The sequence below is a fragment of the Anguilla anguilla genome, chromosome 5 (genome assembly GCF_013347855.1).
Source record: "Anguilla anguilla isolate fAngAng1 chromosome 5, fAngAng1.pri, whole genome shotgun sequence".
In the NCBI taxonomy this organism is placed as follows: Eukaryota; Metazoa; Chordata; class Actinopteri; order Anguilliformes; family Anguillidae; genus Anguilla; species Anguilla anguilla.
In genome coordinates, this window is record NC_049205.1 from 38,999,387 (window position 1) to 39,019,596 (window position 20,210).

The following is a 20,210-nucleotide window of genomic DNA, read 5'->3' on the forward strand; positions in this document are numbered from 1 at the left end:
AGAGGAATCCTCCTAATTAACTCATTTTCAAATATAATTTTATTATAATTATTTTGAAGTAGTGACTTAAGGCGGAGTCATCACTGGATGCAGTCTCGTTTCTACGTGACGAGTAATTCCGGTAACTAGGACCCTGGGGTCACCCCTGCAACAAACGGAACTAGGAAGCATCCAAACTGAAGATAACGAGTGTAGCGGTTCAATGCAGTTCTGGTCAAATTAGTTCTGAAACTTGCTGATGTTCACTGATGCGCTCAGACAGTATTTAGCTTCACATGCCAAGGAATACGGTATGCCGATACGACGATTGCTCTTTTGAAACACCAAAACGAACGAGAAGATGGAGGAACAGGAAAGGGATACTTTCCTCACTGCACCCGAGTCCAAAGCGGTGTCGGTACGTTGCTAACATTAGCTATCACTATCAGTAGCAAACTGCTAACGTTGCGAAGCGGGCAGGGTAACGCGGCTAGCCAGTCATCCACAGTTTTAGCTATATATGTCAAGCAAACTAGCTAGTTCATATGGCGCGTTGTTATGTGCAGTCCTTGTCTTGTTTATTTGTTCAAATTGTTATTTTTTGTTTGCTAACGTAGACTATGTCTAATGTAAATAGCCAGCTAACAAACTATGGAATGTCTTATTTTGCTAGCTAGCTAGCTAGCTAGCCAGCAACACGGTACCTATTTATACTGTCAGTATATTCTGTAAAAATAAATGGCGACCAAGCTAGCGTATGTGTATCAGTCAGAAACTATGTTTGCCACACCTTGCCAGAGTGCACTTTTTTGTTTCGCACTTTGCATGTACTTGGCTACTAAAATTAACAATGTTCACTATACCTATCCCCATCAGTCTCGTGCAACAACAACGGGCATCAAATATTAGCTATCTGATTCAGTAAATGTTACATGGCAACTACTGTTCATAGGTCTGGTAACCTGGCGCAGTTTAGGATGTACTAGTAGGGTGACGTACCTAGATATTTAGCTCCAACTCCGTTTCATTTTCTGCTGTTGTGGTACACCGTCTGACACATACTACACTTCATCATTCAAAAGTATAGGATTTACCATCTTCTAGACAATTTAAACCAAGTTAGTTGCTACTGTTCAGAATTATTTTGGATTTTGGTCAGTTGCTACTGTTCAGAATTGTTTTGAAGTAACAATGCAGGCCATTTAATTTAAATATACTTAGCCCTGAATTAACAGACATGTCCCCTCATTTTCATATTTGTTTCCTTGGATTTCCAACCACTCCCCTGCTCTCCTACACTTGATACAATAAACTACGGTCCTGATTCATTGCGGTCATTATAGATCCCACAGAACTTTTTCAAAAGTGGGGTTGCTAACCTAGTATCTTGATCTAATTCCCAAAAAAGTGACTCTTATCTGGCTGCGTAATCAGATCTCGTTGGTTGCACAATCCCACCAATCCCCAGCCTGTCACTGCACATGAGAACTGATATCCCAGATAACCCTTTTGGGACATCTGGAGACTTAGTAAAGGTGAAATAAAATAATAAATGAAATATGATGTTGCTTGAAGTAGTGCTGTCCTTTTCCGCTTCCCAGAATCCAGCCGTCAGCACTGGTACACGACCCAAAGTGGCAGATGGGGGGCTGCGGCCTGTGGAGAAGAGAGGCCCCTACATCATGTCCAAAGCTCCCGCCATTCATCAAAAACTGCGTGAGTGCAGGGAAATGTGCACGTGGACTTCCCTGAAAGAAGCCAACCAGTCCCATTGTAAATGTACTATCGCCTTAAACTAGTGGTCGCTAATCCTGCTCCTGGAGATCTACCATCCTGTAGGGTTTCATTTCAACCCTAACTTGGCTCACCTGGTTCAACTACGTTACACTACAGGAATTTATCAAACGCTCTCGTCCAGAGCGACTTGCACAACTTTTTACACAGCATTTGCATTGCATCCATTTACACAGCTGGATGTATGCTGAAGTTATGCAGGTAAAGTACCTTGCTCAAGGGTACCACGGCAGGTCCGGGAATCAAACCTGCAGCCTCTAGGTTACAAGACCCATTATACTTAGCCATTATACTACACTGCCTGTCTATTAATGAGCAGCTCAACAAGATCTCTATCTGTTGAAGTAGGTGAGCTTTGTTAGGGGTGAAAACTATAGACTGTAGGAAAATATGGACAAAATCACTGACGTCACCCATTGGCTCTCCATGGGCTTGGAGAAAAAGGGTTTTGAAGCCCAGGAAATGTAATTAGCTTGTAATGGGCACCGCCATGTTGTTCAAATTGGAGCCAGAGACTGCGCGGTAGGGACATGAAGTCCAGTTGTCCACTAAGCGCATGAGATACAGTGACTTGGTAGTGATGCAAACCATCCCTGTTTATCTACAAAATATTACCGTCTTGTTCAAATAGCACAATAACTTAACAAATCGCCATATGGGGAGACGTTATCGCGTCTAAATTTTCTTGTGGGGAAAAAATGATTGACTTTGTATTTTGACCGTATTGTTACCATTGACTTACATTAAAACGGGTGGCTGAAAGACCTATGTTGTAGCCAGCCGCACTGGTGCTAGCGAGCAGCGTCTCTGAAGAAGACAAGGAAGCGAGCTTCAAAAACGCAGCCCGGTTTTGGCCGCTCGGTGAAAACTTACAGCATGGTAGATTTCCAGGAACCGCTGCTGTGAACTGCCTCAACCAACCCCGATATGAAGGTATGCCTGCCTCGGGCACAAGTGGAAGACGCCAACTTTATTCTTAGCTGCCTGTGGAAAGTTTGTTTCGCTTTCTGCTTTTGATGTCGACTCGTTTCGGTGTGCAGAGAAGCACAGGGAGATGGCCCGGAAGGTTCTGAAGAAGAAGGGGCTGATGTCCGGCGTGCCGGTGATGCAGCAGCCCAGACACGGCTCTAAGAGGTGAGGGGTTCAGGTAGGAACTGCATGGTGCTGCACTGACTGAAGGTTTCTCTTGAGTTTTTTTTTTTTTTTTTTTCAGTTTAAGGAGGGAGCGACCATTACCTTAAATGGCTGTCTTAACTATCAAGAAACAGCACGTGCTGCCTTAAAAAACCTAGGCGCAAGGCTTTAAGTTAACAGCTGTGTTAAAATGTGAGAATGACAACAGTACGCTATCCAACTACTTTACCAGCTAAATGTCGGACTGATTGTGAGATCAGTTAGACATTAAACTCCATTAAACCATCTCCATTAAACTCACCAAATTATACCTGGTGATATACTAAGGTTTTACAGTGGGCAATATGTAATATTTTACAACAGTGTTCTGTTGATTTATTCTTAGAAAATGTAGTTCCTCATTTGAATGACCTGTATAGAGACCTTTGATGTTTCCTTACAGCACATTACATGAAATTACAGATATTAGCTACATCATGAAAAGTGGACTATTCCTGCAGCAATTCCATTATTTTGACTGCTCTGTTGCATTAAAAATGTTCCTTCCTGAGCTATAACTTTTCCTAGTAGCAGTGTTTGTATGAAGACATTGTTTTGAGGAAGAGAGACTGCACTATACACAGCCATCAAAAGCCACCATTTCATGCACCAGAACTCCATGTTCTTGATCGTTGAGAAGGCTAGTAGAATTCTATTTCACAATGAGCGCGTGAGAGAGAATCATGTACTCTTTGACACATTTCCATTACATTTCACAAAGATACAGAAGACAAATAAGGAAGTGGTTGTGTTTTTTTTTTTTTTTTTTTTTTTTTTTTTTTTAAAGGAGAGTTACTTTCGCTTGTGAGCTGCTGGTTTTTACAAGCCTCAACCAATGAGGGTCTTTTTTTTTTTACGGGGTGGCCTGGTTACAGTGTTTCTCTAATTGAGTTTGTTTAATAAGGAGATTTATTTGCTCTGTTATTAGGATTAGGGCTGTATCTCTGCTATGCAGCTGAGAAAACCCTGTGTTATCTCCCTTTTAAAAACATGCTGAAGAACGAAGGGAGAGAAGCGTTCATTTGTATCACCTGTCACACGGAGTGCTGAGCGCGTGGTTTATTAGACGACTAGCAGGTCCTCTGGACTGTCTCAGTGTCTGTCTGTATTCATTCCGTTATGCAGGGACTGATGGGTCTGACAAAAACATAGGATTAAAACAAAAGAAACTTTAATAATGCCAAACGAATGATATGCAACATGCGTATTATGCAAATCAGTAAATGCGTAATTATTCTTTCCTACGACAATTTGTAGGGCCACAAATAATTATTTAATACGCAGGAAAGGAAAACCGACCCTAGTAAGATGTTTTGATCTCAAATTAAAGCATTGATTTTTAGGCAACAATCAAGCACTCTTAATTCCTTATTAAGAGAATTAGATAAATCTTTTCACAGCCTGTGGAAAGGTCAGATTGAAATTGGAATTAAAGTGTTTTTTATTTGGCAAAGGATTGACATGAAGTGGGTTACTTAGAATGTCAGAGTTATCTGAAATTTTGCTTTGCTGTTGGCCAGGAACGAAATTAGAAATAAACAGGCCCTTTCACGAACCAGACCAGCCTTTGCTGGTTATCACTGTACAGAAGGTGGAGCACTTGAGAAAAACACATTATAAGACCATAGAAGTGCAAACAGATAAGTAATTTCTTATCATGGTGTCCTTTTTTTATTTTTCATTTTTTGGCTTTTGTGTAGTTTTAATGTGAATTTATTTTTGAAAGAATTGGTATTTTAGACTAAAATATATAAAGTTATGCCATTTTAGCTGTAGACTCTGGTCCATAAGAGATTATGGGAAAGTAAGAACGTGTTTTGGCTTTCACTTCACGTTATATGCTGCCTGTGTACAGCAACATTTAGGCTGAAGTGGTCAAACGGGCTAATGTTGTTTTGCTGAAGTGAATTTGGCCACGCTTCCAGGTTAAATTGGCAAACTGCCATTTCACCCTGTAGCATTCTCCTGCCAGATGATGATTGAAGCTTAGTGGGGCTGGGCCTGATTGCTGCTTGTACAGGAGACCTCATGGGAAAAACAGGCTTTTTTCCTGGTGAAATTGTTTGTCGGTTCGCCAAAACGAGGTGGTCTTTCCTTTTGACCATGTCGAATAGTCAGACCCCATTATCGTCGTGCTTCTGGACGATGTAGTTTGGATGACGTTTTAAAACAAGGTCCTGACTCACTTTGGCCATCAAAGCTCTTGTGGCATTTATCACAAAGAGTAACAGGATTCCATGAGGTCCAAACCAGATTCCTAATCTGATCATCCCCACCTTTATTTGCATAATGGATCCCTCCTTCTCCACCTCAGTCAACATGTGTCGAGGGCTCCGGTGCATAAAATGGCTGCCGTGCATCGTTCTGGTGGGTGCTCTTCGTCGGTGGCAGTTGGCTGTTTTTACTGAAAGGTGCACTGTGGTGCTAGACTGAGAGGAAAGGTGCTTTTATTAACGCGGTCCCCTTTATAATGACACAGCTTGTCTTCTTTCTCCAGAAGTGTGAAGTTTAATAAGGGCTACGCGGCTCTGAGTCAGAACTCTGAGGATACCCTGGTGTCGCTGGACTCTGACAGGTGAGAGCAGCTCGACTCCTCGCAGACCGCCAACATCTCACATTGTCTTTAGCAGTACGTCGATCTCAAGAACTTGATGACAAGAACTAATGACATATGGTTAAATCTGAGATTATCTTTGGGCTTTTATTTATTTATTTATTTATAGGGCTACTGTGCTTTGTGTCCATTGGTGCAAACTAATTGTGCTGGTAATTGTGGTTTTAATCCCTGACCCCCTTGTCCCCCCCCCAACAGTGATGTTGAGCTGGAGTCTCAGTATTCCTCTGGCTATTCCTCAGCTGAGGTGAGTCCTGTGAACTTGGTGTGTACACCGACGCAGCGCAATTCTGTAGCAGGAGCGAGCTAGTCCTTACAGGTTTTCTAAATAAATTGGCCGTAAGATGTTATCGAAGGTGGATCTCCAAAGAAATCTGTGAACCATCATACGTGCAGCATGCAGATGACATCCACCCTCAGGGGAACTACAGCACTGTGTACACAAAATGGCTGTGCTCCCTGAATACATTTGACAGCGATGTGTACAGCGCCAGACTTTGGACTCAGTGAAGCACTAGCCTCTTCTTACGTTCATTTAGTACTTGGAGACACATTGAGGGAGCAGTGCTCTCTTTTTCAGGAGTGCCGAGTTTACAGACAAAACACAATAAACGTACTATTTAGCCAACACAGAATCAAACCAATCAATGTGCGTTAGTCTAAATATAAGAAAGGCAATGCAACGTTAACTGAAACATTCACAAGTAAATGAATTTAAGTTTTTCGTTAAATCAGATTCCTGAAAAGACTAATATTAAAGCATTGAGTTTTAGCGACTGTTGCTGTTTATTCTAAGTGTACGGAGCACAGTATCTAAGGGCAGTCTTCCCTAATTCTGTATGAATTGCAGGCGTCCAGAGCCGCAACAAGTCCTGAGAACGCGTCTGATAGAGTTCAGCTCTCTCAATGAATAAGGCTGTGGAGATAGGATGGAAGTTTATGGCAAATTGCCTAGTAGATGAACATGAGCCAAGGCTGCTTCCTTCTCACATAATAAGAAGGCCCACCCACTTTTTTTTATACACAATGCAGTGATGGGTATTACTGTATATGCGTCACCTGTTATAAATCTTGCCAACCGTTTCTCTCAAACCAACGCCCTTTGGGACTTTTTAATTTATTATGAAACGCAAAGCCTACCAATAGAACACTCATCTCTTGTCTGTTTAATTGATTTTGGGTGGCATTAGCCAGAAGGAGCAGCCGTGTGCGCTAACCAGGACATCACATTTGCAAAAAAACGACCGAACAGCGTGTTCCCGGAGCGCGCGCTCCACGTTCGACCTCTGACCCCGTTTCTCCTCCGGCGCAGGTGCACCCCGACCTCAGCCGGCAGCTCCTGAAAGACGGCTACCGCCTGGACGAGATCCCCGACGACGAGGACCTGGACCTGATCCCCCCGAAAGCCATGGGCTCCTCCCCGTGCTGCTGCGCCGACGTCCCCGCCTGCTGCGTGCAGTGAGCCCCGCCCTCCCACCACCCTAACTCCCCGCCTTCCCGTCCCGCGCCCCGCACTCCTTCCCTCCCACTCCCCCCCCCCCCCCCCCCCCCCCCCCCGAGCGGTGTCTCCCTCTGTTACGGCGGGGCGGACGGGCGGCCCAAATCACCCCCACCCGCCGCCGCGCACCGCCACCACCAGCCCCTCCCCCGGCCTGCGGCGCGTTCACCCGTCTCTCACCTTCTAGAACCGCCGCGGGGAAACCGAAGTGACTCGGAGCCCTGCCCCGCTGCCCGGAGAGCAGCGCCGTTACTCAGTCACTCTAGGGCCCGACCGGCTTAGAGCAAAGCAAACGGGGCGGACGGGACGGAGAAGCGCTCTGACTGGGTCACATTGAGGTGCCTCGCGTGTCCATCCCCTGTGCTGTACTGCTAGCGTCTGAGTGCGCCGCCGCTCGCGCTCCCCTATAGTCAGGACACGCGTTCGTAAAATACGACTCGTATGCAGCGTTGAAAAGCGTGCGGAGGAAAGGACTGCGCCGTGCCAGGCTTATACGACCCTCTGCAGCCGCCGTTTCTTTACGTGCAGTTTTAGTCACTGGCTTTGTCGTACCTCAGAGGAAGGTGGGATCTCATCCCGCCAGCACTTAAATACCGCTTGGATTTTGGCTTTAAAGTGAACCGTTAAAAGGTGGTGCATTTGCAGTGAAGTGAAGGAGTGCTCCGGAGTGGTTTATGCTGATGAGATGTCAGGTTAGGGGTTGTTGGCTTCTGAAATAGTGCGAAGCCTTTAAGTGCGAGAGAAAGACTGTCCCCGCTTTGAGGGGCCTGTAAAACCAAGGTCGCGTTTATTGGCGAGGGTTAATGGAGCCGTTTGTGAGGAATGAGGGCTCTGCTCAGAGCTTTTTGTGTCTTAGAGCACCCCGTAGAACAGTGGTGTCTAGGCTATGGTTCAGGAGACCCCGTAGAACAGTGGTGTCTAGGCTATGGTTCAGGAGACCCCTTAGAACAGTGGTGTCTAGGCTATGGTTCAGGAGACCCCTTAGAACAGTGGTGTCTAGGCTATGGTTCAGGAGACCCCTTAGAACAGTGGTGTCTAGGCTATGGTTCAGGAGACCCCTTAGAACAGTGGTGTCTAGGCTATGGTTCAGGAGACCCCTTAGAACAGTGGTGTCTAGGCTATGGTTCAGGAGACCCCTTAGAACAGTGGTGTCTAGGCTATGGTTCAGGACACCTCATAGAACAGTGGTGTCTAGGCTATGGTTCAGGAGACCCCTTAGAACAGTGGTGTCTAGGCTATGGTTCAGGAGACCCCTTAGAACAGTGGTGTCTAGGCTATGGTTCAGGAGACCCCTTAGAACAGTGGTGTCTAGGCTATGGTTCAGGACACCTCATAGAACTGTGGTGTCTAGGCTATGGTTCAGGACACCTCATAGAACAGTGGTGTCTAGGCTATGGTTCAGGACACCTCATAGAACAGTGGTGTCTAGGCTATGGTTCAGGACACCTCATAGAACAGTGGTGTCTAGGCTATGGTTCAGGACACCTCATAGAACAGTGGTGTCTAGGCTATGGTTCATACTTGCATAGTCATGAGAGTGGTTGTAGTGAACCCAGTAATACGCATGGATAAAATAACTTGCATGTGTTTTTTTTTTGCAGTCCATAAGTTACATTGCACATGCAGTTCTCTAGATGTTTAAAAACGTTTGAATTGGGATGTGTTTTAAGAGGGCCATTGGTTTGGGAAGTTTGGGAACCGTTACCATAGAGTTTATCCTGTGTTCCACCAAGGGAGAACTGCAGGTCTGAGATAGTACCTGAAGCCAAAGGCTCGGAGCAGAACGGGAGGGTAATCTGTCCCTGTTCGATGGCCTCAGGAGTTCTGTGGCTTCTCAAGGAAGTGTTACATTAGCGAAGACATCTTACACTAAAGAGAATCTTTACAGAACGGATGTCTTTATATGTATGGATTCGATTATTCTGTTTGTTTTGCATTCCTTTCGGAATGTGCGACGCTAAGCCTGCAGGGGGCGCCGCGTCTCCGAGAGCGCAGAGGAATTTCTGTTGCGCGCAAACGCTTTCCGTAAACGCGGGACGGGCTGCATTCCCTGGGTTTGGGAAGGATTCTGCAAATGCCTGAGGCCCGAGGGGCTTCCTGACAACAAACGCAAACATTTGTACCTCCTCGTACCAGGGGGCCCCCTGGCTGTTAGTAATGCAGCTCGTACTTGTTTAGCTGCATGTATGGATTCATTCAGTGTTAAGTTGCCCAACGCAGTTGTTTCACCGCGAGGCTGCGCGGAAAGCGCCAGTGGTCGGACAACTTCTGAACAATTTCAGTTTGCAGCTTTGTGACGGGGGGGTGGCCAGTTCCAGAAATGACTGTAATTGATTAGTCCCCCCTCACCCCCCTAAAAAAGACTGTGTGTGGCTGTACTGTGCTAAGGAGTGTCTTTTTAAAGTCTCCAATTGAAGACTTTGTGTGTTTATGCTAGCGTTTTTTTCCTCTCCTGTTAAATATGTGAATATTTTACTGGTCTCACGGTGCAGTCGGCTGCCTGCCCACTCTTGCCTGTACTATGCAACTAATGAGACAATCTATTTCTTTACATGACGCACGTTACTAGTTTGACAGATACTAAAGTGTTACAGAGTGCTGAACGCAATAACTTGAACTGTTCTTTTTATGTTACAGAAACACTAATCTTTGTATATTTAATTATTGTATATTGTTTTGCTATCACGAATAAAGTTTTATGTGGAAAGTTATTGTTTTTCGACATCCTTATTTAACTTTCATCCTTTGTTACTTCATGTAATTTGCATAAAAACAATAGTGCAGCACCATACTCATCGATGGAAGGTACAGTTTTAGGGTTCTGATTTGTGCCAATTTGCTCAGAGAGCTGTTATTGATGTGTTTCATGTTGTCTTGGGTATATTTATTTATATAGGCCTATATAGGACTCAATCAGGAAATTGAAAAATTAATAAAAATCAAAGTGGACCTTGAGAAATGTCATTCACTTTAAGGGGATGAAGATCTGAAAGTGGGGGATTAAATTTAAGTTTTAAACCAAGAATAGGTAACCCTGGTCCTGGAGTGCAAGAGATCCTCATTGGTCCAAAGCTATAACTACATAACTGGATTCATACTAATTAATCTGATTTAACGGATGCAGACGACCATGTGCTGGAGGTACTCAGCATTGCACCATTCTGAATATTCACGCTCGGGCTTTAAACCATGCATCAAAATCTTGGAGGCAGCTGACGTTTTGACATAAACCGACTACGTTAGCTCCGGTTTTGCTCAGGTTTTACCCGGATGTGGCTCTGAAGTGCAAAACACAAAAACAAAAAGAAAACGCAAAAACAAAAACTTTCGCAGATTCAACATACAAAAACAAAAAGGAGTGGTCCTGAGGTGCAGATGCAACACACAAAGACAAAAAGGAGTGGTCCAGTGCAAAACATTTGCACATCAGGGCTGTTCCTTTTTGTTTTTCTTTGTTGCATCTGTACCTCACGGTTGCTTGTTTTTGTTTGTTCGTGTTTTGCACTTCTGGACCACTCCTTTTTGTTTTTGTATGTTGCATCTACACCTCAGGGATGAAAGTTTTTGTTTTTGCGTTTTCTTTTTGTTTTTGTGTTTTGCACTTCAGAGCCACCGTACCTGGCTCTGTCCTAGTCGACTAGAAAACTTTAACTTTGCAACCAAATGCAGCCTGATTTTCACCTGAACGTCTGGATACCATTTCTACCTAACCAGGGGTCTAGATTCGGGCTTTTGTTCACTGGGCAGAAACGTCACTGGCACCCAAGAACAGGGTTGTCTATCCCTATTTTAAACCTTCCATGCTTCCACCCAGCTTTCTCTTTAAAATAGTTCAACTTCTCCCCACTAGGGGGAATAATCGAGCCATATCAATTTACAGTTGAGACCGAAAATAATTAATATATATTTATACGTTTTGCTAATATTAACAAAGAGATATTCAAAAGATAATTTTCACATTCTTATCGTAAACCTTGGACATTTTAATTGAATACATTTTGATTTGGTCTTTTGTCCATTAATTAATCTTCACAGTTTTAACGAATGTCCATGTAATTATGATGTAGGCAAAGCATGTGTCGTCAATAATAATAATAATAATAAGAGGAAGAAGGTTACATAAAGCATAAACAGACTAGTGAAATCAACTCATTTCTAGCTGTAAAATATATATTTTTATGTGTTCATACTGCATTTAATTCAAAGTTTGAATTGTTTAATCGTAAAATGAATTTGAAATAAGTATACATATTTATAATAAATATATGCTGTTCGGTTAATAGGTCAGATTAACTATTAACTTTAGCTTTTGGTTTTGATACACAAAAGTAGGTTATATTATTTTGCAACATCGCTTGCAGATATGGATACAAACATTTTCGTATCAAGGAGTTACTAGTGGATTTATTCGCTAGCCTAGCGCTGAAAAGTAAACATGCACTAGGCTACTGTATCGCTTGTGTATCAAATAAATAGGCAACCTTTGCCCACACAGATTTATAGGATGTATGATAATACATACATAATGCATGTTGTTTATGCTATTTACAGGTCACAGATTAAGCTAATAGCATTTCAATAACAATAATAGTAAATCATTATTAGCTATTATTGTAATAATTAATTCGTTGCAGTCCTCTTATTCCTCATTTTCTTCCTCTTGGTATTAGAATTATAATAATAATAATAATAATAATAATTATTATTATTATTATTATTATTAATAATAATAATAATAATAATAATAATAATCATTCTCATTATTGTTATTATTATTCTTATTATTATTATTATTATTATTAGAATTGGAATCATTTTCATCCCTATAGCATGCTGAATTGTGTTCGTTAACTTTAAGCTGACTAGTTGTGCTTCTGTATTGAAATGATGAAATTATGATGAAAATTATTGCACATTATTTTTACATACAATTTTTACACATTCATTTACTAATCATAATAGACAATGTAAAATGCACATTAATTTTTCTTTGCACTGCAATAAATTAAGTTGGTTTCAAATCCCAGTCCCTGGATTTTTAAGAATAATGGTAAGATTGAGAATAATAAAAATAAGGCGAACCACCACTGCACTGTAATTACAAAATCGCGGCGGTGTGATGCGATACAGATTCGAATACATGCTGTAATTATTCAACCAGTGAGTACAGCAGGACTGGAATTCTGGAACTTGTTGCTGTCACGGGGCGGGCCTTGTAGATGTTGTGTGCTTAGTCGGGGGTGTAACACAGGGGGAGGAAAATCGGGTAAAGGAGTGGGAGCCCCGACGCGAGGCGCTCCGAGAGATGAGGTTGGCTTTTTTCCCTTCTGATCTTCCTCTTTTTTATTACTAAATAACAGATTGAAGTTTCGCTTCAGAGCCACGCGGACACTGCGTTTCTGCTTGAGGAAGAATTTAAAGCTCTTGGAGTGAATGCACGCTTTCCTGGTTTGTTTGTTTGTGACCGAGAGTGTCAGCAAAGAGGGAAAAGAAGGTTAACCTGGGAAGAAGGGATGGTGGACAATTCTGGTAGCAGCAAGGCACAAATGGTGAGTTTCGTCCCCCTGTTTGGCGCTGTGCCCCAGCTCGTGAATGAGCTACGCTTCTGCGTGACACAATTATGTTGCATTCGTCACTTCACTTGTGATAAGGAACTGCATCAAAAGAAAACCTCCAAGGTATATTTGTAGATGCTTAAAACGTGTTTCCAAAACTATTTTCCTAATCGTAGAAACAACATCGTTTGACGTATGTACACCATGCCTCCACGTTGATGCCCGAATACTGTACACGTTTGCGTTTCCGAAGGGATACCAACGAACAAAATGTAGCAAGCTACCTTATTTTAAAGTGGTGATCTCGTCCATTAAACAAACTAAGGCGTCGGGCAAATCAGTTTAAGCGAGTTGGCTTGTTATTTGGACCAATGTTAGGGTTAGAGGCTTGCTTGCTACTGTAGGCTATTTAGCTATTTCATTCATTCGTGTTTTCTGGAACCGCGCCATATGCATGTAGCCTACTCCTCCAACTAATAGCTGCAGTAAATTCTTTGATCAAACTTTTTTGCATGTGTTTAAAAAGACGGATCATTTCGTGTTACTGTTCTTTCACTGCTATACTCATGTGTTTTAAAAATAGTAACATCCAGCTCTGAAAATGAGTACTCTTATTTCTAGTTTCTATAATGAAGTAGTTTCCCTGTGCGGCGGTCGACTAGAAAAAGGGGTATTTTGAAATGCAACCACGATGACTATTCGGTAATTATTGTGACACTTTGGAGCGAGTCTTCCTAGCCTACAAATTACAGTGAATGACAAAATAAAATGTGGCTTGTTGCAGCATTGATGTGGTTGTTAAATTATGTAGATATTTCCCAAAATAGAAAACGACTTTAAATTGTAAAGCTGTTGGTTTTAAACCGTGAAAATGTAGTTCATAATCCGCAGATCATGGATACCAGGCGATTCTGATCAATAGCAAATTTAGTTTTGAGAGAAAAGGTTAATTTTTTTGCTTGTCCTTTGAGATTAATCACGTGTTCTATTTTTTATTTTAAATAATTTATACACTCATTTCTTATTGTGTGTTTTTTTGTTTTGTTTAGAGATAGGCCTACAATTTTATCCCTTCCAGTGGATCGTCTTTCAGGCCTTGTGTTCAAACAGCTGTTTGCAAAATACGACTTTCAGTCTTCTTTGCCTTAGTGAACGAATTTGTTTCTTGAGTCAGCTCCCTTGTCGAAATCCTATCACTGTCTCACACCCTGTCTGACTCCCCGCAAAAGCCCATTTCTAGATAAATGCGTAATTTAAAAATGTTTTTGGGGAGTCAATGCACTTAAAACGTGAAAGAAACTCCTTAATTGGATATGCTTAAAGTGGGTGGATTCAGGATTACCCACAAACGAACTGTAGCCTCCTAGCAGTTTAGAATCATCTAGATGTTAAATTCGTTTTGAGTGTGTACAATATTGGCATCCAAAACCACTTTCGGTCTTTTTATTTTGACAGATGAGCAAGACTGAATTATTTGTACAGGACTGGTTATCTTTCAGTGCTGTGCAATTCAGCCTGTATCCATTTTCTCCTGTCTATTTCCACACTAGTCTTGCGTTACATCTTAGTTGTAGCCTTGGGCTGTATATACGTACGTAGCACATCCAGGTAAGTCATTTAGCATTTTATGTATTGAATCGGTGTGTGGAGTTGATGGTTTCTGACTTGCTGTTTTCCCTCCCCAGCCGAGCCTGTCCCAGGAGGGTGGCCTGGGAGCCGGGATTCCCCAGGGAGTTTCGGCGGGAGTGAAGCTGGAGGCCGTGATGGAGCAGCTCCAGAGGCAGCAGCAGGCCCGCCTGGAGATGGAGAGGAAGGAGCGGCACCTGCGCGAGGCGCGCATCATGTACAGCCAGCAGGTGGCGGCCCAACAGGCCATCCTGGCCGCCGCCCGGGCCTCGGGGGCCCCGCTGGGGGCCGGATTTCTGGGCAAGGCCCTAGGCGCGGCGGCTGCCGGAGGAGGCGGGCCCCTGGCCAGGGCGACCAATCAGAGCAGCGTGGATTCAGAACGCGAGGACGAGGAGGACAGGGGCCGGGACTCTGAGGAAGAGGAGGACGAGGGGGAAGAGCGGATGATGATGGAGGGAGAGGAGGGCAGCGAGGAGGACGAGGAAGGAGGGGGAGGAGGAGGAGTAGGTGGGGGGGGACTGGAGTACCTCCGCAAACAGACCCTGGCGCTACAGCAGGGCGTGGCGCGCCTGCCCCACCGCCCCTTCCCGCCCTTTTCCTCCGCGTCGTCGGGCCCCGCCCCCCCGCGGGCCCCCTCGCCGCCCGTCAGAGTGAAGCAGGAGCCGAAGGAGGAGGAGGAGAACCGGTCCCCCGCGGGACACCCCTCCTCCTCGTCCCCCAACGGGCAGGCGGACTGGAGCTACGACGAGTCGTTCAAACAGGTGAGGTCACCCCCGGCGGACGCCCGCCGCCGAACGCGATGTTCAGACGGCGCCGGCGGCGTCAGCAGCTGCGTCCTTCGTCGCGCATCATGTTGTAACATTTATTGAACGTTTTTTCGAGCTCTCCTGTTTGTACGTGAACTTTAAACTTTATAACTCAGATAAGTGCTGCAAGAGTTAATTTGCAGTGTTGTTTTTCTTCTTCTTCTTTTTCTACTTTCTGCAGTCGAGTCTGGCTTATTTGGTTTCCCTGTTTTGCAAAGTGGCGGTGTGGCTACACAACGAATTTATTTTTCCCCAAGGACATTTGATTCCAGCTTATCTAATGAGAGGGAAGATTTGTTATGTAACGTCCATATAAATGGAAACTGTAATATCACACACACACACACACGGCTCTCAGATAGCAGCTGGCAGGAGCGAAGGCTCTCCACATTCACTCCCTCACGTTCCAGGGCTGTCTGTTTCTTTTTTAAAAGTGCGATCGTTTACCTGCTGCTACTGCTGGATGCTAAGCGCTGATCTTCAGCAGAGGGCACGCGTACGCGCGGTGCGCTACGCTTTTAAAACCGCGCGTGGAGCTGTCACTTTGCTTTCTGCGCTTAAAAAAAGAAAAAAAAAAAGTTGGAAAGGCTTCCTGGCCGCCGGCCAGAGCAGGGAGCTACGCGCTCGGCTCTCTCGCTTTTCTCTCGTCCGCCTCCCCTCCCGGCTTTTTTTGGGTAAACTGGGGGGGGAGCGGGGTGCGGGGGGGGGTTGCGACCGTCAGCTCTGGCGCGGGTCCAGACGGCGGGGCGCAGGCGGGCGTGGGCGGGGCGGAGCGACGGCGGAGAGAGGAGTCGCGAGGGAGAGAGAGAAGTTCCCACGCTGCAGCGCCCCGCCGGTCCGTACGAAGCCGCGTCGGCTCGTTGCCAAGCGCACGTTGCCAAGCGCACGTTTGGCTGAAGATGAATGGCGCACCGCCCCCCCCCCCCCTCGCGTGTAGGTACACATGAGCACAGAGTAGTGGCGATGCAGCGCACCGATACTGGGGAGTTTCTCGGCACTCTGTGGGTCGGTCCCTACTATAGGCGCAGTCTTCTGGGCTGTCCCTCTCGTGTGTCGGAAGGTGGTTGTGGGAAATTTCCTGTCGTCTCACTTTGAGAGGTTTGGTCTAGACCTTCGTGTGAAATTTCTGGTTGGGTTTGCGTGCAGGTGGAGGTTGACGTGAGGGGGGGGGGGGGGGTGGTGGTCTGGGAGAGCGGGGAAGAGGGACACCTCGACGGTCCCGTTGGGGGCGGAGCCAGGCCGCGGAGCCGTATCGCAAACAAACCGACATGGACGGCGGGTGGGGCTTTATCTTCAAACTGAAACATGACTGTGGTAAAAATATCTCGGGGGCCCAGATCTGCAGGCACCAGGCGATCTTCAGCAGGGGGGGGGGTGGGGGGTGGTTGGGGATGGTATCTCCTGCGTGTCTCCGCTGAGGGGGGGCGGGGTGTGTGCGAGGGAGAGAGGGAGGGGGTAGGTATTGTGTAAGGAGGATCTGTCTCCCTTTTTTATTTCCTTCCTTTTATCTCTCCTTTCATTCTGTCAGCTCTTCAGTATTTAATGACGCTGATCTCTTGTCGCAGTTTCGGGTTGCGCTGTTAAGGGGGGGGGGGGGGGTGGAGGAAGGGGGGCCCGGGGGCTGTTTTGATGACATTGTCGACACAAGAGGCAGAGAAGAAGGGCAACAGATGCCACAAATGTCATTCTCAAATGGGGGTTGGAGAGGACTGTGTGTGTGTGTGCGTGTGCGTGTGCGTTTGTGTGTATATGCATGTATATGTGAGCGTGTGTGTGTGTGTGTGTGCCTGCGTGCACGTGTTTGCGTGCATACATGTGTGCGTGATGTGTATGTGTGTGTCGGTCTTTATGCATGCAATGTGTATTTTTGTTTGTGTGACACGGGGTAATTAAAGTTAAATGTTACCAAATGGCTCTTTACGTCAGGAGTTATGACTGTTGCAATGCTGACACAAAGTATCAAATGAGTTACAGGGAAAATGACAGTCACGGGAGGTTTGAGAATCTTCATGTGAGGTTTGAGATTCTAGCGAAGTGCTAAATTTATGAATTTGCTGACATTTGCAGATAAATGAGCACTAGAACAGAAAATGGCTGCTGTCTGCCTGGTGTTCCATTGTATTTATAAAAGTTTTGTTTCCCTCCAAAATCAAAATAGCAAGAAATTCTTTTTTAAATTGTAGAATTTAAAAAAGCATGGCCAAGAGTTGGAATGTAGGCCTATATGAATTAAAAACAAAAGTTTCGAAATGTTGCTTCTCCGCCACCATGAAAGCGCACGTGTGACGGAACACTGGAAGCAGTGAACAGGGGGAGGGGCCAGGAGTTTTTTTTTTTTTTTTTGTCATTGATGTATGTCTGCTGACCTTGCCTGTGCCCTAAACAGCAGAGTAAATAATTGTCGAACAAGGGAGTGGACAAGGGACCCCACTGGAGGGATTGTCAGGGAGGTCGTGAAGCGACGGGGAGGCCCCCTCTCTCCGGGCCGGTCCCGCGGTGGGACGGGAAGGCCGGCCGAACCCTGTAATCCCCCCCCCCCACCCTCCGTCCCCTGGGTCCCCTCCCCTGGCCACGCTCCGCCTCGCCCCCCCCCCCCCCCCCCCACCCCCCCTCGCAGCGCGCTAATCCCAGCGTGATTAATGGGGTTTTAATCACGCGCGGTGGACGGCGGCCCGCGCGGGCGTCTGGCTCGGTAATGGCCGCCCCGCGCTCGGGAGCCCCCGTCGAGAGAGAGAGCGAGGGAGAGAGAGCGAGGGAAGGAGGGAGGGGGGTCTTTGTCGCGAAGTAAACAGGTGGAAGAAGGGCTCGGTTTGAGCTGCGGCGGGAGGCCGCCACCGACCGGCTCTTTATTTTTAATCTCGCCCGGGGTCCGCGGACAAAGGCGCTATATTGAGGCGCGATAATGGGCGCAGTCCCGGCTGGCATTTCGGCATTGTTCCTCGCGGAGTGTCGCCTTTCCTGCAGATGTGCCGTTTTTCTGGCTGTGGAGGAACCCGGTGGGGGGGTGGGGGGGTGGCGGTGGGGCGGGGGATCGGGCTCTTGCCGCTTCATTAAGCTGAAACCCCGGTGCGGCGCATGAATTAGGGCCCATTTGTCGAACGCTGTTGCATAATTTAGTTGTCGCCCGGCAACACGTCGGCGACGGACCCGGGAAGGACGCGAAGGAACTGCGCAGCTGCGGCAGCTCAATGGGGATTATGTAAGCCTTTAAAAGAGGGAATTATTCGTCTTGTTTTTTTAAAGTTTTTTTTATTTATTTTTTTTTTTAAGCAGCGATTGTTACTACGGTGGTGCTCCGAGGAGCTGGCTGCCCGCCATGGCGCAACATGAATGTGTGGAAACGGTTTCGTATGACTCATTTTCTGTTGTCGTCTCCTTTGTGTGGAGTGGGTGAAGTACCTGGCCCTGTGAGGGTGACGTGAAAGAGTCATCGGTTACTAAGCTAGAAGCAATTCACACCTCTGAACAGCATTCACCTGTCACTGTGATGGTTTATGGTATTCCTCATAATAATAATAATAATAATAAGAAGAAGAAGAAGAATATGATGATGAATAAGAAGGAAAAGAAGTAGAAATAACAATTAATAAGTTATATAGAACTTTTCAAAACCAGGTTGCAAGTGATTGTTACTACATTTGTGTTTTGCATTTAGAGTGTTTATTTAATTGAGGTGGACGCATATTAACATGGATCCATTGTTTAAAGCAATGATCTGATGCCTGTCATGATGATCATTATCTATGAAGTTGATGCTAATTTCCACCGCTGTTCCCTAAAAACATATAGTCTATAGTGCGTGCAATTCCCTTGGCTGGCTCCCGGGTTGATCCACAAGGCTACTAGTGGATTCCTGTTTGGGAGAGAAGAAATTTCCCTAACAGGAGTCAGGTTGTGGTGTGCGGTGGCAAGAACAGCTTGGAATACAATCTTTTGCATTCGAAGCCTTCCTGGTTTTGAAGGCTTTGTAACTGTCACAATCACACTCATTTTCTTTCAGCGCAACAAGAACCTTTCACAAAAATTAACTAGAATATTAAACCTAAGAGTTATTATTATATTAAACCTAACATTATTTTAATTTGGTGGAAAGGTACATTTTACATAGCACGTCATTCTTCCAAGAAGTCAGCAGAATGGTCTTATCAAGGGTGACGTACATTTTTACCAATTACGTACAGCTGGATATTCACTGAAGCCATTTTGGTGAAGTGCAACAGCTGCGTCCCAGTAACCTTTGGCTGTAGGCATGCCTCCTTACTCTGCGCTACTGCTGATCCAATTAAAGAGCTGTTAAGAAAGAGAGCAGCCATTTTTGTTTTGCTCCTGCGTCAAGTCATCGAGACTTTTAATATGCAGCTAACCTATTTCGGCTTGGTTTCTGACTTAGCGTTCCAGCACACTGTTTTAAAAGCTGTTTCTGTGGGGTTAAATTAAACTTGTGTTTATTTTAGCACAGAGATAGTGGTTCAAATTCTTGGTTTTGCTAACGTGATGTAAAAGTTCATTTTAACATAGGCAATTTTTTAAACAGGCTCTGGGGTCCATGTTCATGCAGTTGATATGCATGCTGTGCTCTGGTGGGATTTTGTCTGTGTGTGGCTAAACGGTTTGTGGGCCTTAGCTTTGGCTCGTTAACAGCAAGCCCCTGCTAGCGTGTTTTGAGGGGGGTGGGTTGGGGTGGGTGGGGGGGGGGGGGGTGTGTTGAGTATTCCTGACGGAGAACTTTCCGATGGCATTCCCACAAAAGAGAGATGGATCTTTTTAAATGGTTTTCGCCGTGTGGGGTGTGTTTACGCGCCGTCGGGATGGAAACAAGGCGAGCCTTGCGCAAGAGACTCGTCTTTTTCGGGCCCCGGCGCGCGCAGAAACGCGGAACGCGGTCGCAAATTGGCGTAATCTGCATACTCTACGAAGGCGGCGCAGTTGCGCGCGAGTGCGAGCCTGCTCGTGGGTGTTCTTGTGCGGTCTTGCCTCCTGCTGCAGACCGAGGCCCAAACAATTGTGAAAGATCCCTAAACCGGGAATTAGAGGTGTCTAATTCAGCTCGGGAAGGGGGGCTGTGTGTGTGCGTGTGTGTGCGTGTGCGTGTGTGTGCGTTTGTGTGTGCGTGTAGGTGTGTGTGTGTGTGTGTGCGCGTGTGTGTGTGTGTGCGTGTGTGTGTG

The 20,210-nt window shown here is 45.7% G+C and overlaps 2 protein-coding genes across 2 annotated transcripts in view; both read left to right on the top strand.

Annotated features, from left to right (window-relative positions):
• Positions 1-110: 110 nt before the first annotated feature.
• On the top strand, positions 111-7,088 carry fam219b (family with sequence similarity 219 member B). The gene is made up of 6 exons (XM_035419279.1): positions 111-397; positions 1,581-1,695; positions 2,814-2,907; positions 5,444-5,521; positions 5,759-5,807; positions 6,873-7,088. The coding sequence occupies exons 1-6, from the start codon at positions 341-343 to the stop codon at positions 7,020-7,022; spliced, it is 543 nt and encodes a 180-aa protein (XP_035275170.1). The 5' UTR covers positions 111-340; the 3' UTR covers positions 7,023-7,088.
• Positions 7,089-12,115: 5,027 nt separating this feature from the next.
• The window catches only part of LOC118226832 (AT-rich interactive domain-containing protein 3B-like), a 51,527-nt gene continuing 43,432 nt past the window's right edge, over positions 12,116-20,210 (top strand). The window contains exons 1-2 of the mRNA XM_035416770.1: positions 12,116-12,607; positions 14,299-15,000. Coding sequence (XP_035272661.1) covers positions 12,572-12,607; positions 14,299-15,000 — 738 coding nt within the window. The 5' untranslated portion in view covers positions 12,116-12,571. The remainder of the gene's footprint in view (positions 12,608-14,298; positions 15,001-20,210) is intronic.